The sequence below is a fragment of the Mus caroli genome, chromosome 3 (genome assembly GCF_900094665.2).
Source record: "Mus caroli chromosome 3, CAROLI_EIJ_v1.1, whole genome shotgun sequence".
In the NCBI taxonomy this organism is placed as follows: domain Eukaryota; kingdom Metazoa; phylum Chordata; class Mammalia; order Rodentia; family Muridae; genus Mus; species Mus caroli.
In genome coordinates, this window is record NC_034572.1 from 1667320 (window position 1) to 1683300 (window position 15981).

Sequence of the window (15981 nt, forward strand, 5' to 3'; positions counted from 1 at the left end):
AATATATTTGAATATATTTTAATGCATGCCCCCGCTGAGTTTTAGACTTACATATTATTTGGGGAAGAGATATCCAGAAGATCATTTGAGGCTAGCTTTACTTTTGACAAGAAGAAAAGAGGGAGGTGATGGACACATAAGTATGATTGGGTCATTGCCATCATTTGATACTTTTATTCTCTCTAGATGATGAAAAAAGTGTAGTTTGAGTATTGGCAAACACCAGCTTTCTAGTAATATTTTAGCTGTAATACTTACCCCGTGATGAAGCAGTCACACAAAGACTGAGTGTCAGTTGGAATAGTAACAAAGCAGTCTCAACGAGAAAACCAGAAAAAGGCACAGAACATAGCTGCAGTCTTTGTCCTTGCCTCACACCAGTGCAAACTATTCATTTTCAATTAGAATGAATAAGAAAATTAGAAATCAACTCAATTGGTAGAAATTATCCAAGTTTGTTTCCAGAGGTAGCTAGTGTTGGATCCATCTTGCCTACGGATTATGAAATCTTCCTGAAGCAAACAAATAAAATGAGTCTTATAATAGCATAATTTGGTTAAAGAGAGACTATTGATTCCTCTGTAAGCAAAGTAGCTGGAGTTTAATTAAAGTTGTAAAGAAAACTGAGTAAAATTTCCATTTCTCACAAGTAATCTAATTAAGAACTATTGGACTTAGTGGAAAAGTATGCCTCTCCTCATTTGCTCCACAGCACATATGTTTAATGCTATGTAATTATCATATAACTTCCATGTAGATTTAGTCATCTAAGAGTGAAGGAGAAAGGAGACTAAGAAAGAAGGGAAGGAAAAAAATCAAAGATGGAGAAGATGATGCTTCAAGCACAAGAGTACTATTTATAGAGAAGGAAACCAATCTGCCTTGAATCACTAACTTAGATTTTAATGAGAAAAATGAGAGGGAATCAAGGAGAAAATACTTAGTTGACTCACATAGACATACTTGCCTTTCTAAACTTTCCCTTCTTAAAAATGTGCTTGTTCTAAATGCTGAATATATTTGGTTACATCCTTCTATTCAAACTTAATTACCTTCTCCCCTTTGTCATGACATGGGTGGAAAGTTTTTGCCGTGTCAGGAGAGGTCGTCACACATTCTTTTGCAGTTCGCTTCATTAATTCCTTCTTGCAGAAGCATTCTCTCTCGTGCTGGGAAGGTAGAAGGGTGTAACAGAAGAGCCCTGGAACATCAGCAGGAAGCTCTAAGCTGGTTAATGCAGTATAATTGTCTGGACATAGACTGGTCTTTGTTTGTGTGGTTCACTCTGAATCAGCTGTAATTAACTCCAGAGTGTTTCCAGATTGCCAGCAAAGAAAAATTACAGCTTTTCTGTTTTAAATTGTAAAGCTCACAAACATTAACTATGGAGATTGCCTTTACTTTGATATATTTCTGTCCTGGAAGGAAAAATAAAAGCTAACTTGAATTCCCCACCCCACCTCTAAAAATGTGCTTTTGTTAAGTTCCTTGATTTAGTGTCTGCTGGAACATAATGGCCCTTAATAGTTGGGTTTGAAACCTTTCTTACTTAGTATTTTCAATCGTTTGTCGTCCTCGTTGCTAACATTTTTAATACTGAAAATTATGCAATTTTTTCTATGAGATACTATATGTCTGATTAAAATAAACAAGTTGTCGTAAATTCCCTTGAAGGGAAGCATCTTCAAGGCTTGAGGTCAAATGTGTCTTCTGATAGAATTAGGGCTCCCATCCTGGAACCAACCTGTGTCTTGATATATCACAATGAGGCTATGAGCAAAGGACTACCTCCTTCCTGTGGTCAGTGAGCCACACCCTGTTTAAGTTCCAATACAGTAGTTTGTAATTATGAATTCCAGCATGGATAAAAATGAGGTAGCAGTGTGAACTAATACAGCCCAGCACACAAAAGATCTGTCAGCAACTGATGAAAAAAAAATCCGGCCAAAAATCTTTTTTCTTTCTTCTGAATTCAACAATAAGGAATTTAAGCCTCAATGTGGCATTAGCAAGCAAAGAAAAGAAGCTCTTGGTGTCTGCATAATACCACTTTGATGGATTTTTTCATCAGTTCTCTGTACGTGGCAACAAATAAACAAGTATAATTACACTTGTGAAGGCCTATTCACTGCTTTGTCAGGATTAGATATATGTGCCGTTTTCACACTGCGCCTCTCTTTTGTCTTTGCCTAACTCACTATGACATATTGATAGAGGATTTGGAATGGGGAAAAGGCCACAGCAGAGACAGTGATGACCTTTTGGAAACTTGATATAATTCAAGAATTTTTATTTATTTTCTTTCTTTCTTTCTTTTCTTTTTCTCTTTTCTTTTTCTTTCTTTCTTTCTTTTCTTTTTTTTTTTGTAAAGTTTTTACCAAATTCACTTATGAGCAGACAACTTTTAACTTATTTCAGATAGAGTAAATAAAGACCCAGAGTTTTAGCAGAGAGCAGAGGGCAGAGGAGAATAAAAACAATGGAGGAGGGAGTGCCTTGGTCTTCTTTCCCAGCACTTAGCAGAGTGGCCAACCTAGCATTCTTTCCCCATTATTCTGGCCTCTTGATCAGATCGCGTTCTTTTTAATCATTTCACAAACACTGTCTCACTGGACCATTGAAGAGGGCTGGGGCAGCCTCAATTAAAAAGCAGAGGCAAAACTGGCCTCTGATTTTGGGTTCTAATGGGACCTCTGAGTGCTGACTACAAAGGCATTTTCCTGCAGAAACACTCCCCTTTATTAGAAGGGCTCCTCTTAGGTGGGTTTGACCGTTTAGCAGAGCAGAGTTTAGGCAGCAGTGACTACAGAGGAAAGCAAAGCAGAAGGCAAGCAAGGGAGCTGGGGGGGGGGGCTTTTCTGCATATTTTCTGCTGCTTCTGAAAAGCGATTTGACAGGATCAAAGTCACTGATCTTGCAAATTCCCGAGAATAGCGAATAGCAAAAAATTTGTACACGTACTCTAAGCAGACCAGCAGGTATGTATTGCTCTGAATTTAGCATAAAAGTTAGAACAGGTATCTCTAAGGAATTTCCTGAGGACTTTTGTAATTTTTTAAAATGGGATATTTGGCAGTAGATAGTTTTCATACTGGGGTTTTTACAAAACTAGTATAAGCTTTCTATATGGAGATCTATCAGTTAAAAAAAAAAAGCTTCATTTGGCAATGATGAGAGTGAATCACTTGGCATCATATTTTAATGCCATGGAAAATACTAATTTGAGAATCTTTTTAACCACACAGAAGAAAGGGTTCCATCAGAATACGCTGCCAAACATTGCTATGGTTAAAGTCAATAGCTACGTAAAAATATTAAAATTAGGCAATGTGTTACTATGTATGCCATTTTAAGCAGTTTCCTTGTTGGTGGTTTTAGAGTGAAATGTAATTGTAATTGTATAGAAGACTTACGTGTTTGACCTCGTTTCTGATGAATGTGTGTCTTCTTGAGATAAAATTGGTAGGCACTTTTATGTAAAATTATATAAAAGTTTTGTACAATTTTCTCATATGAATTCCTTTAACATAGTTTCCATAAGTTTTGCCTCTTTTAATGTAAAATGAAAATAATAGGATCTATGCTATGTAGAGAAATACTGAAATGAAATACTTTAGAGATAGTAAATACTATAGAAATATTGTAGAGCTTATGTGTCATCAAGTCCCGGTGTTAGACTGTACCTTCCATATAACTTCTGTGAGGTAGTACATTCAGAACCTATATAATAATCCTGCATATGCTTTATTGTGAGGCAAAAACTATGGTAAGGATAAAAATAAAAGTGATAGCAATGATAATTTTATTATTAATATAATAGATAGTATTATTATTATAGCTCAGAAATTTGTAAGTCTGATGTATGCTTAGTAGATTGTCTTACTCTCTGTAGTACAGACCATCAGTCTCACATTAGATATATGTATAAACTGATCTGTCTGATCATTGACAGGAAGTATGATCCAGGTTCCTAGAACTTCCTGTTTAATCTATTAATTAAATAGTATCATTGTTTTCATCCCAAATATCTTGCCTCTGCCTCCCTTCCACCTGTATTTCAGGTCAGTTTAGCAATGTATTGTATTTTAGGCCTTTTGTCTGCCTTTCAAATATATACATTATGCAGAATCAGCACATGCAAAAGTAAACATTGTTTGTGGACTAATTAGAAAATTATTAGCTTTTTATGCTTATTGTGATCAAATTATTTCAGAGATTTAAAAAACCCCATGCATTCCATGAAGATTATTAACCTTCAGCTCATTCATGATTAAAATTATACACTAAGCTTGGTGTTGTTTGCCCCATTGGCAATTAGAGTGTCATTTTAACTGTTTCTGATACCAAAACGAATTTTGATTTTGTCAATAATCTATGATGATCTTTCAGTATGTTATAAATTGATCATTTACTAGCTGATTTGGTAAACAAAATTAGATTTGGTTACAGTAAGAGCATTACTGACATGGTCTTAATATTTAGCATGCCTGTGATCTTCAATGAAGTCTACTTTTTAAACAAACTTCTTAAAAGTTAAGATTACTAAGTTAAGGTTACTAAGATACACCATAATATTGGTGAAGCCAACCTTTTCTTTTCTTTATAGCTCTTAGATACTGTGCATGCTGTATCAGCATGCAGAGGTGGGAGAATTGTCAGGGGCAGAGATTCAGAATATCTATAACAGCTGTAATTTGCAATGTAATGTAGAATACCCAATTTTCTTTTTCTTTTTTTCTGAAACTGTCACAATATGTAAAAACATGGATTCTTTTAAAATAAGGGTCTGTCAGCCTTGAAGTTATGGGTCTCTTCAATTCTAAGATTTGAGAGAAGTTTGCTTACTTGTTTCATAAAAGCAAGACAGTGTCTATGTCATAGGTTGAAAATGAACACCAAAGTTTCACATCACTCAGCTGTTGTGTACAGGGATCTGCGCTGCAGGGTCTCAGAGAGGCTCAGCTGAAATCAGACTTCACTAATAGAGTCTGGAGTTTGTATACGAGCACACCCACATGCCGTGAATGCACACACACATAGAAGAACACACATTCAATTTGTATATGTTTAACTTTCTCTTGGTGTTTTACCTTTACATTAGAAACAGATCAGGGTTTGATTGGGTGACTCTTTTCTGAAACAAAAGAAGTATATGACCTAAGTTTTAAAAATATTGAAGGATTTTCATCTAGAGTGCTTGTGTAAGATTCACTAAGCCAGGGGAAATGTTGGTGAGGCACTAAGGAGACAGCTCACCAGGACTGATAACATCAAACGGTATTTGAAATGGTATTCATTACACATTGCAGTTAAAAACAAAATGAGAGAACGTGGTTGTCCCCTAGGATGATGGACTGGCCGCAGTAAATATTAATATATGTTCTGTTGCCCATTTAGGTGCCTGAAGTGTGGGGAAGAATAGTGATTGGTGCTTAGTCAGGGCCAGCCAGGTACCTGCTGAGACCCTCTGCACAGGGAAGATTTGGAATGAACTGATTTACTGTCCAAATGAAAACCAGAGAAGTGTCTGGCCTGCCCAGCCTGGGACTTCAGTATTTACCATATTAAGATTCTTTTATTGTTGGTTTCTCTCTCATGCCCACCTCCCCTCTCTGGTTACTGCCTAATAGAGAAAAGGAAAATAAAAAACAATCAAACAAACAAACAAACAACAATGATCATCTGTATATCTATTATTACTATATATCTATTATTACTGTTTCATATGAAAGTTCTTTACATTTTACTAGAATAGTCTGGATTTAAAGGCCTGTATATCTGATGCATATCTTTTTCAAAAACACAATGAAAAAAATACCAGGATTTCTGTGACAAATTTGGGTTTCATGTCTATACTCAGAGTGGTTTCAAAAACATCTAAGCAATTTTAGTAAGAATGCCTGTGAGAGCTATCTACATTAGTTTGTTACATTTACATAAAGTCTGCCTGAAATAGATAGGTGTGATGGCTTTACATTTTTCCCCTCAACTTTTTAGATAGTCAAGTTTACAGGAGCTGTGAATTAGTGATGGGCTATTAGTGAGCTGTGTCATTATTTAATAAAAATGGCTTCTCTCACCTTATTTTTTATCCAGGTCCCTGACAGGCTGGATGAAATGAGATCCCCATGTAGCAATTGCCATGGAAACCTGTGACTCTCCTCCTATCTCAAGGCAGGAAAATGGGCAGAGCACATCAAAGCTATGTGGAATGACACAACTTGATAATGAGGTGCCAGAGAAAGTTGCAGGGATAGAGCCTGACAGGGAAAACAGCTCCTCACATGACAACCTGAAAACGGATGAGCGCAAAAGTGAAGTCTTGCTGGGTTTCAGCATTGAGAATGCAGCTGCCACTCAGGTCACCTCAGCAAAGGAGATACCCTGCAACGAATGTGCCACTTCTTTTCCCAGTTTACAGAAATATATGGAACACCACTGCCCTAATGCCCGCCTTCCTGTCCTGAAGGATGACGAGAGTGAGACCAGCGAGTTAGAGGACAGTGATGTGGAAAACTTAACAGGGGAGATAGTTTACCAGCCTGATGGATCAGCTTATATAATTGAGGACTCCAAAGAAAGTGGACAGAATGCACAGACTGGGGCAAACAGCAAACTCTTTTCAACAGCAATGTTTCTGGACTCCCTGGCATCTGCTGGAGAGAAGAGTGATCCGTCTTCTTCGGCCCCTGTGTCATTCTACCCACAGATCATCAACACTTTTCATATTGCTTCATCCCTCGGGAAACCATTTACAGCCGATCCGGCTTTCCCAAATACCTCAGCATTAGCAGGAGTTGGTCCTGTGTTGCACAGTTTCCGTGTCTATGATCTCCGACACAAGAGAGAGAAAGACTATCTAACCAGTGATGGCTCAGCCAAAAACTCCTGTGTGTCCAAAGATGTCCCTAACAATGTGGACTTGTCCAAATTCGATGGTTGTGTTAGTGATGGGAAGAGGAAACCTGTTTTAATGTGTTTCTTGTGCAAATTGTCTTTTGGCTATATCAGGTCATTTGTAACCCATGCTGTACATGATCATCGGATGACTCTCAATGATGAGGAGCAGAGGCTCCTCAGTAATAAATGCGTCTCCGCCATAATACAGGGGATTGGCAAAGACAAAGAACCTCTTATAAGCTTTCTGGAACCAAAAAAATCCACTTCTGTTTATCCCAATTTTTCTACTACAAACCTCATAGGACCTGATCCAACCTTCCGCGGTTTATGGAGCGCTTTTCATGTTGAAAACGGTGACTCTTTGCAGGCTGGCTTTGCCTTCTTGAAGGGAAGCGCAAGCCCTTCCAGCTCAGCAGAACAGCCGCTGGGGATCACCCACATGCCAAAGGCTGAAGTGAACCTGGGGGGGCTGTCTAGTTTAGTAGTAAACACCCCAATTACCTCTGTCTCCCTCAGCCACTTATCATCTGAGTCTAGCAAGATGTCAGAGAGCAAAGACCAAGAGAACAACTGTGAAAGGCCAAAAGAAAGTACCATGTTACACCCGAATGTGGGGTGCCCCGTCAAAAGTGAACCCACTGAGCCGGGAGATGAGGATGAAGAGGATGAATATTCCAATGAACTCGATGACGAGGAAGTATTAGGCGAACTCACAGATAGTATTGGTAATAAAGATTTCCCTCTCTTAAACCAAAGCATTTCTCCTTTATCATCCAGTGTGCTAAAATTTATTGAAAAAGGTACCTCGTCCTCCTCGGGGACTATTGCTGAAGACACTGAGAAGAAAAAACAGGCTGCCGCTGCTGGAAGAAGCAGTGGCAATGTTACTAATAGCTATAGCATTGGTGGCAAAGACTTTGCAGACGGAAGTATCAGTAGAGATGGCACCACAGCAGCTCCTAGTGAAACGAACCGGGGTGACGAGGACAGTTCAACAACACACCAGCATGGCTTCACCCCGAGCACACCTGGTACACCAGGTCCTGGAGGAGATGGCTCCCCAGGCAATGGCATTGAGTGTCCAAAATGTGACACAGTTTTGGGGTCTTCAAGGTCTCTTGGTGGTCACATGACTATGATGCACTCAAGGAACTCATGTAAAACCCTAAAGTGTCCCAAATGTAACTGGCACTACAAATATCAGCAGACTCTGGAGGCCCATATGAAGGAGAAGCACCCAGAGCCAGGTGGCTCTTGTGTTTATTGTAAGACTGGACAACCTCATCCCAGGCTTGCCCGGGGAGAGAGTTACACGTGTGGCTATAAACCCTTCCGTTGTGAGGTTTGTAACTACTCTACCACTACCAAAGGCAACCTCAGTATTCATATGCAGTCAGACAAGCACCTGAACAATGTTCAGAATCTTCAAAATGGCAATGGCGAGCAGGTGTTTGGCCACTCTGCTCCAGCCCCCAACACTAGCCTCAGTGGCTGTGGAACACCCTCCCCATCCAAACCCAAACAGAAACCCACCTGGCGGTGTGAAGTGTGTGACTATGAAACCAACGTGGCGAGGAACCTCCGGATTCACATGACCAGTGAGAAGCACATGCACAACATGATGCTTCTACAGCAGAACATGAAACAGATTCAGCACAATCTGCACCTGGGCCTTGCCCCAGCTGAGGCTGAGCTCTACCAGTACTATCTGGCTCAGAACATTGGCCTGACAGGAATGAAGCTGGAAAATCCTGCAGAGTCTCAGCTCCTGATTAACCCTTTCCAGTTCGACTCAGCCACAGCAGCGGCTCTGGCACCAGGACTTGGTTAGTATTTTCTGTTCTGCACTATTGTCCATTTTGAATCATATTTTCACTTGATCTCTTGTAGGAGAGCACTGACAAACTGGGACTGTTCACTAGAAAGGGCTTTCTCTTAAACTGTGTAGGCAAACTGCAAACAGGCACATTACTTTGAAGCTAAGTTAAATCTAGAGAGTAAAGAGGTGAGAAATTAGTGACAGCATATAAGAAGTTAAATTTTGTCCACATTTGATAGGTCCATTAAAAAATGCTCATTTAAATACCTTGTTTACCATCATTAGCCACACATTTGATGGAATTTGCAGGTTTACTTTGGGTGATTACTCCCCAAGAAGTCAAATACAAACCATCATGATTTTATTTACATATTTTCGAAAACTATTTGAATGGCTGTAATTGCTCATAATTAATCCAACAACAATCCCATTACCTTATCCAGGTATTTGGGAGTATATTATAGGCAACAAGAGCAGAACCAGGCAAATCCTATCAAGCTGTAAGACAAATTGAGAAACAACAATTAATGTTTATGTAAGTCTATCTAGGCTCTTAAATCACAAACATGTGACTGTTTTGTTATAGTATTCATCAACTTTCTTGTACTGGAAAATACAAATTTCAGGATGACATCATGCCCGATAGGAGTAATTAAAGCTATCTGCTGAGGGAATTTAGAAGTTGAAAGGGAAGATTGTAATTGACCCTGATCCAATCCTATTACAGCTTTTTATAGTTTAAGCTCTAGAGAAAGCACATTCCTTGTCAAGACTTTTTTTTTTCTTTAACATTCTTTCATGTGTGCTGTGTTTTCTAGTCTCTATTTTTCCTTTTAATTTTTCCCCTGTAGTAAATAATGAGCTGCCGCCTGAAATCCGGCTTGCCAGTGGTCAGCTAATGGGTGATGACCTGTCCCTCCTTACTGCAGGAGAGCTGTCACCTTATATCAGTGACCCGGCGCTGAAGCTATTCCAGTGTGCTGTTTGCAACAAATTCACCTCTGACAGCCTGGAGGCTCTAAGTGTGCATGTGAACAGCGAGCGCTCTCTCCCTGAAGAGGAATGGAGAGCTGTAATTGGAGATATCTACCAGTGCAAGCTCTGCAACTACAACACACAGCTCAAAGCCAACTTCCAGCTCCACTGCAAGACTGATAAGCATATGCAGAAATACCAGCTGGTGGCCCACATCAAGGAAGGGGGCAAAAGCAATGAGTGGAGGCTGAAGTGCATTGCCATTGGCAACCCTGTTCACCTAAAGTGTAACGCCTGTGACTACTACACCAACAGTGTGGATAAATTACGTCTGCATACTACCAATCACAGGCACGAGGCAGCCCTGAAACTCTACAAGGTAAGCCATGCCATCCATTTTCATTGGCTCAGAGTAGAGAACAGCATTAACCATTTCAGAGTTTGGAGACTATAGCGGAGAGGGCAGGTGAAAGGATCAAGATGCACAGTTTCTTTTGCCATTCACAAAGGTATATGAAATGCATGCCAGTGGAAACTAGGGGCTTGCTTATTGCCCCTTTTCCACCTCTCTCAGAGGCATAAATTGTTCCTTAGCTTCCTGCAACAAAAAATATTTTCTGGATATTGTCATTAGGAAAATGGTACTTTAAGGTTATGTTTTATTGATTGTTTTTACAAAACAAAACCAAAATACCACTAAGTGTTAATGGGTGCAAGGAACAGAGGACACAGGCATGACCTGCACTGTAAATGTATCATTTATTTGGTAATAAACAAGAATGACCCAAACAGAACATTTGTGTCTGTGCACTCTTGGTGACATAGAATAAACACACTCTTGCTTAGCATCAGTTGGAAGTCTCTTCAGGAAAACTTTGTGGTTCTTTTCCATGATTGCTTTCCCAACTGGTAATATTATCTCTCCTCCCCAAAGGGTGTAGCCTACATAAATATGCTCTTAAGATGACAAGTGCTCTTTTATCTTTACTGAGAAAAAATATGCAGACATTATTCATACTTGAAAGTAATGAACAACATGAATTGCACAACTTGTCTTGATATTTTCTAATAACCCTAATGTCTGATGAATTTATTTTTTGTAGTTAGTTCACTGGATTGTCTTGATGCTCTTGGTTCCTGTACAGTTGTAGAACATTTATTTTTATGATGAATAACTTGGTTACTTACTAAAAAAAAAATCTTCTTTTGTCTAGAGGATATTAAAATTCAGAAAATATTACAAACCATTAGTTATTGTAACAAGCTCTAAATATGATTACAAAATCCATTTTGCAAGTGTTATCTATTGATTTATACTAGAAATCAGTGATAACTATACTATCAGGAGTCAACCAACAATTTTCTAGTCATGTTTAAAATTGCAAGCACAACTACAAAAGCAGATGTGGCCATTTGGGTTAGGCTCAGGAATTATTTATTTAGATTGGTCTTGTGCTGTGCACTTCAGTTGTTTCCGTTTAAATTTTAGATAGATGTACTATGCACAAAAACCTACAGTCTTGATGTGAGATTTGTAACCTTGTTCCTGCTATATTGGCACTGTGTGGATCGATAATGAAAGCATTAGATTTGGGCTGCTCTGTTTGTGGGGGAGTGCAGGCCCAAATGTAAGATGGAATACTTCTACCTCAGTGCTATTGAAAACACTATAAAGGATTAATTGTATTATAATTCATGGGTTTTGCAGCAACAGTTGACAACTGTTCAATTGCCTACTTTTTTTTCTGTTGATATCTGACCTATTAAAAGTTTTAGAATACCTAGGAGAAAAAAAAACAAACATTAAATGTGTATAAATAATAGATTTAGACCCTGGGAGCTATATAGAATATTCATGATCTATGTTTATATTCATGCTGTTCCTCTAACACTTTAAATTAATATGTTGTGCATAAGAGATATAAATGTACAGATATTCTACTTTATTATTTTCAGGCAGAAACCTAGTGAAAGGGTTGTTTATTTTCTTAGAATAGGTTATTTAATAAAACCGTCTTACAATTCTTCATATGTGTATAGGTGTGTGTGTGTGTGTGCCTGTGTGTATAAATTCATGCAGTTCTTTCTATAAGCATGTGTGGGCCACCTTAGTCCTGCACGGTCATTTTCAAAATTCTAGGGTTTGTCTCGATGTTAGAGACATTAGAGGTATAGTTGGACAGTGACTTCAAATTGATAAAGACCCATTATGATAAACACTTGATTCTAAAGACAGCTGTAATGCCAAAGCACATTAGATCCCACAAGCAGAAGATGAATACCTATCTTAAAGATCCTATAAAACATATAATGTGCCCTTTGATTGTTTATCCCTTAATTAGCCAAGTATACCTAATATAGTGCTTTAATGTTAATATTTAATGATAATTTAATATTGACAACAGACAAAAGTTATTATGAAAAGTTACACTAAAATTCAAAGAACACCAAAAATACTTCAGTACTGAAACCTGTATTTGACAATTCATCTATTTTTAAATAATTCTAGAATAGAAAAACTAAAACTGAGTAGTTGTTTATTAAACATAATTCCAAACTCAATTCAGAATTTACTTGATTCAGACATAGAGTATTTCAAGCACAGTGATGAGGAGACTAGCTTGGCTAGCTTGTTTCAGCAAAATAATATTGACTCATAAGTAACATTAACTGCTTTTATATGAGAACCTAAGGAATTGGCTCGGGCCTGAAAAAATTCATAGTTTATCATGTGGCTTAAATATTGAAATTAGACTTAAAATAGTCTCTTAGTTAATGACTGGACAATAATCTTCTCTATGAAATTTATTTTTATTAAGAATTTAATTTGCTCCATTGCACATTGAGAATTATTTGTTATTAGAAACTTGAGGAAAGTAGCAAGCTGCATTTGTAAGACAGACATAGAGCTGCAAGAAAAGAGCTTGGCTCATTATTGACAACATATTGATTCATAATGTTCTAAATGTGGTGACATGTCAGTTCAATTTGAATAAAACACTCTACTCATTGTGCTGTCAAGCTGAAGAAGCATCGCCTAAAAGAACTATGTGCCTTTTACTCCGTTTAAGGAGGGTAAAGGTTAAAGGTTAAAGGTTAGCATAAAAGCATCGTCTCTTGAGCTGCTTACCTTTAAACTGATCAATTTTATGAAAATCTGTATTACAGATGTTGTTTTAATGTATTTGGCAGGATTTAGACAGATTTATCATTAGATGCAAGGTAGTAAAAAGTTATTTCTTTTAGATAATCAGAACAACACATCTCCTTTAGGTAGATGGCTTGTGGGCTGTGGTATTTTGGCAAGGAACCCAGAGGCAGAATGTGTTGATGGTCTTTCCGTATGGGAAATAAATAAATGTTATGTCTATTGCTAACAATGACTGGAAAAAATACCATTATGTTGATTTCTAAAGATGACTAGGGGAGAAAAAAACCAGAACTATGTTCACTTTTGGCAGTGTTACTTTCCTCTAAATTTTTTTTTTCCTCTAAAAACCAATTCGGTCATTGTTTAAAAATCTTCCTCATTTTTTCAGTGAAGTTTTCTGAAGTTCTAAAACAATCTTATCTTGACATTTTTTTTTCCTCCAGAAACTTTAACAACGAAAGAAAGTTGGTCAAGGAAAAGGAAACAGAAAAAAAAAATCTCATTATCTTTAATCTTCTCTTTTAATGTCTGGATGCATATTTAAAGTGAAGCTAATAAATGCTAAGTGTGCAGACAGTTAAAACTGGTCCTGCAAGTTAATAACCATAGACATACATATGTAAATATGTAACCGTGGTTTTAAGGTAGTCAATTTACGAGGCTAAACTATAATTTTTAAAATTTCATGCTTTTATAGTCTCTTAAAAGTTTGGTTTTCACATGCTGGGTCCTTACTAAATGTTTGTATGATGTCAGAAACTAATGAGGCACCAGAGGAGTGGCTGAAGGGCCTCCTTCACTTTCTCTCAGCCTTCATCTTAAAAATACATTCTAATTTGCTCTGCTTCTGTAATGAACCCTGACATTTTCTGACGAGTCCAGTGGAAAGTTGTAATGATACCTACTTAGCATTATACATGAGAATTGGAACAATTAAGGAAACTTTGGGCAATATTCTAGATTATCCTGGAGAATGTTCTTCCTTTGTGAAACTGGCTTTTCTGGCCACCCTATTGACTTAACTATTGCCCTGGGTGGGGCTTGCCTCTGCTTAGCTCTCCATGCCCTCTGACAGCCCTCTTCCTCCTTGTGAATGTATGAGTGTTCACAAATCTCTTGGTTCAAAGTCAAAAGCTTAACTATATGAGGAGTTTTCCTCCTTGCCTCTGCTGAGTTTCTCAATGCTGTTTTGCTATTTGGATTTCACAACACCTAAAAGCACTGAAGCACCGGGCCGTCGCTGTGATGAGCTATGGCACACACATGAGGCTTATTCCTAGGTACTTATAGGGTAACACTGACCCAAGGAACAGTTTTCAATGTTTCTCATTATTTGTGATATAAAGAAAGGTTAAGAACTAAAACTCAAGGGGAATGGAGAATGGGCATAGAAGACAATGAAGGATGCACATTGAGGAATGTGTGCATAGGATATAGTCCAAACACAGAATAATTGGCATTGCCTACTTCTTTGCTGTATTTACTAGTAGAAAATACTGAATGATTTGAAGGTATCGGTAGCCACTGGTATTTTCATAACTATATGCTCAAGTCCAACTTTGCAATTTAAAATCCAATAAACCAGATAGCATTTTAGTCACCGGTGTCCTTGTGTGATGGTGACAGCTCATAGGAGATGGTGTAGTATACATTTGCATAAAAGTGACTGTGTAAAAGGAAATTGCAGTGTGGAGATGGTGTGAGAAATCCAAGCAGGTTTTTCTTAATCTTATTCTAGACATTTGTTTAGATGAAGAAACCTGTTTTCAGAGATAAAAGTTATTCATAATAAACAGTAAACATTAAACTGAGTATTGAAATTTGTTTGTACTTTTTTTGTATTAGTTTCATATTAATGTTCATTTCAAGGTAGAAAGTGTGAAATTTAATAATAGTTGTAGGAGTTTTTGGTAAGTAATCAAAATTCAAATTATTCCATTCTATTCTCATATTATACGACAGGCAGAGGTTGAAAAAGTAATTTCTACAGTAGCACAATTCATGCTTGTATAATATTTAGAACTAATAAATACACAGATTAAAAAAAGGAAACTAGGTAACTAAAAAGACTAATAAACCATGGGTTCAGATCACACTATAATTGGTTGGCCCTTTCGACTATACAGCCTTCTAAGCATGATGTTGCCTGAACCGTATCCATGTGCAAACCAGGCCACTTCAGTACATATGTTGCCTTCTGTGACTGTACTCATGTGGCAAGTACTAAAGTATCCTCTGAGTCGAGAATCTTTTTTTCACCCCCAAGGCAAGAAAAATAACCCCAAAGTTATTAAATATAAACAGATGTTAATCCCCAGAGATGATTAATTTTAGCCAGTCTTATATCCATGTCAGGTTAAATAAAATAACAATGCGAAACTGTTATCAAACCTAGGCAGGATTTTTTTTTTTTAAAGAAAATATGGCATCAGATGGCTCCTGTCTTTGTTTTCTGTATGCTTGTCCTTACACTGTGCTTCTTTCTCCCTATATGTGTTACGGAACCACAACGCTTCCCACCTGAGTCTTCTACTCATGAATTACTCCATATTGCAAGCTTAGCTAACTTCCTCAGCAAATCTAAGTAAGCATTCTTTTAATTAAGGGAAACAGAAGCATCAGCAGTTGTAAATGCCTTTCTAGGTTTTTTTTTTTTTTTCTTTTTTTTCAGAATGAGCTGTTGTTAATGTATTTTCTTGCTCTGGAAAATTTCTGTTAGGGTGACAGGAGATGGTTCAGTGCTCAGGCAATCAGTTGAGAGTCAGGACCACATAGAGAAATCCCCTTTCCTAGAGTTTCTTCCATTTACTGTTTCTGAATACACACACAGCCACTGCTGCTGCCACCATACAAACACACCTCGGAAATTTAGTCAACAGGTTGACAATACTGTTCACTCTCGGTCTCAGGTCAACTTGTATTTTTTAAATCACACACTTTTGTATTTTATGCTCATTCTGTATAACCTGGAATGTTAGCCTACTTATCCAGAAGTATTAAATGGCTTCTATGTGACCTGTCCTGATGTCTTTTAGGTAAAATGAACCAAGTGTCATCACATAATTCTGGACTCTCATGAGAATTTACTTGGCTTAATCTATCCCTTTCCCATGGAGCTGGTATGCAGTTGTTGAAG

The 15981-nt window shown here is 37.7% G+C and overlaps 1 protein-coding gene across 4 annotated transcripts in view; it reads left to right on the forward strand.

Moving 5' to 3' along the window:
- The window catches only part of Zfhx4 (zinc finger homeobox 4), a 199735-nt gene that overhangs the window by 17170 nt on the left and 166584 nt on the right, over nt 1-15981 (forward strand). For 3 of the 4 annotated variants that reach the window (XM_021158463.1, XM_029474929.1, XM_029474930.1), the window contains exons 2-3: nt 6097-8726; nt 9571-10073. In XM_021158463.1, coding sequence (XP_021014122.1) covers nt 6143-8726; nt 9571-10073 — 3087 coding nt within the window. In that variant the 5' untranslated portion in view covers nt 6097-6142. The remainder of the gene's footprint in view (nt 1-6096; nt 8727-9570; nt 10074-15981) is intronic. The other variant, XM_021158465.1, reaches the window with a different exon arrangement.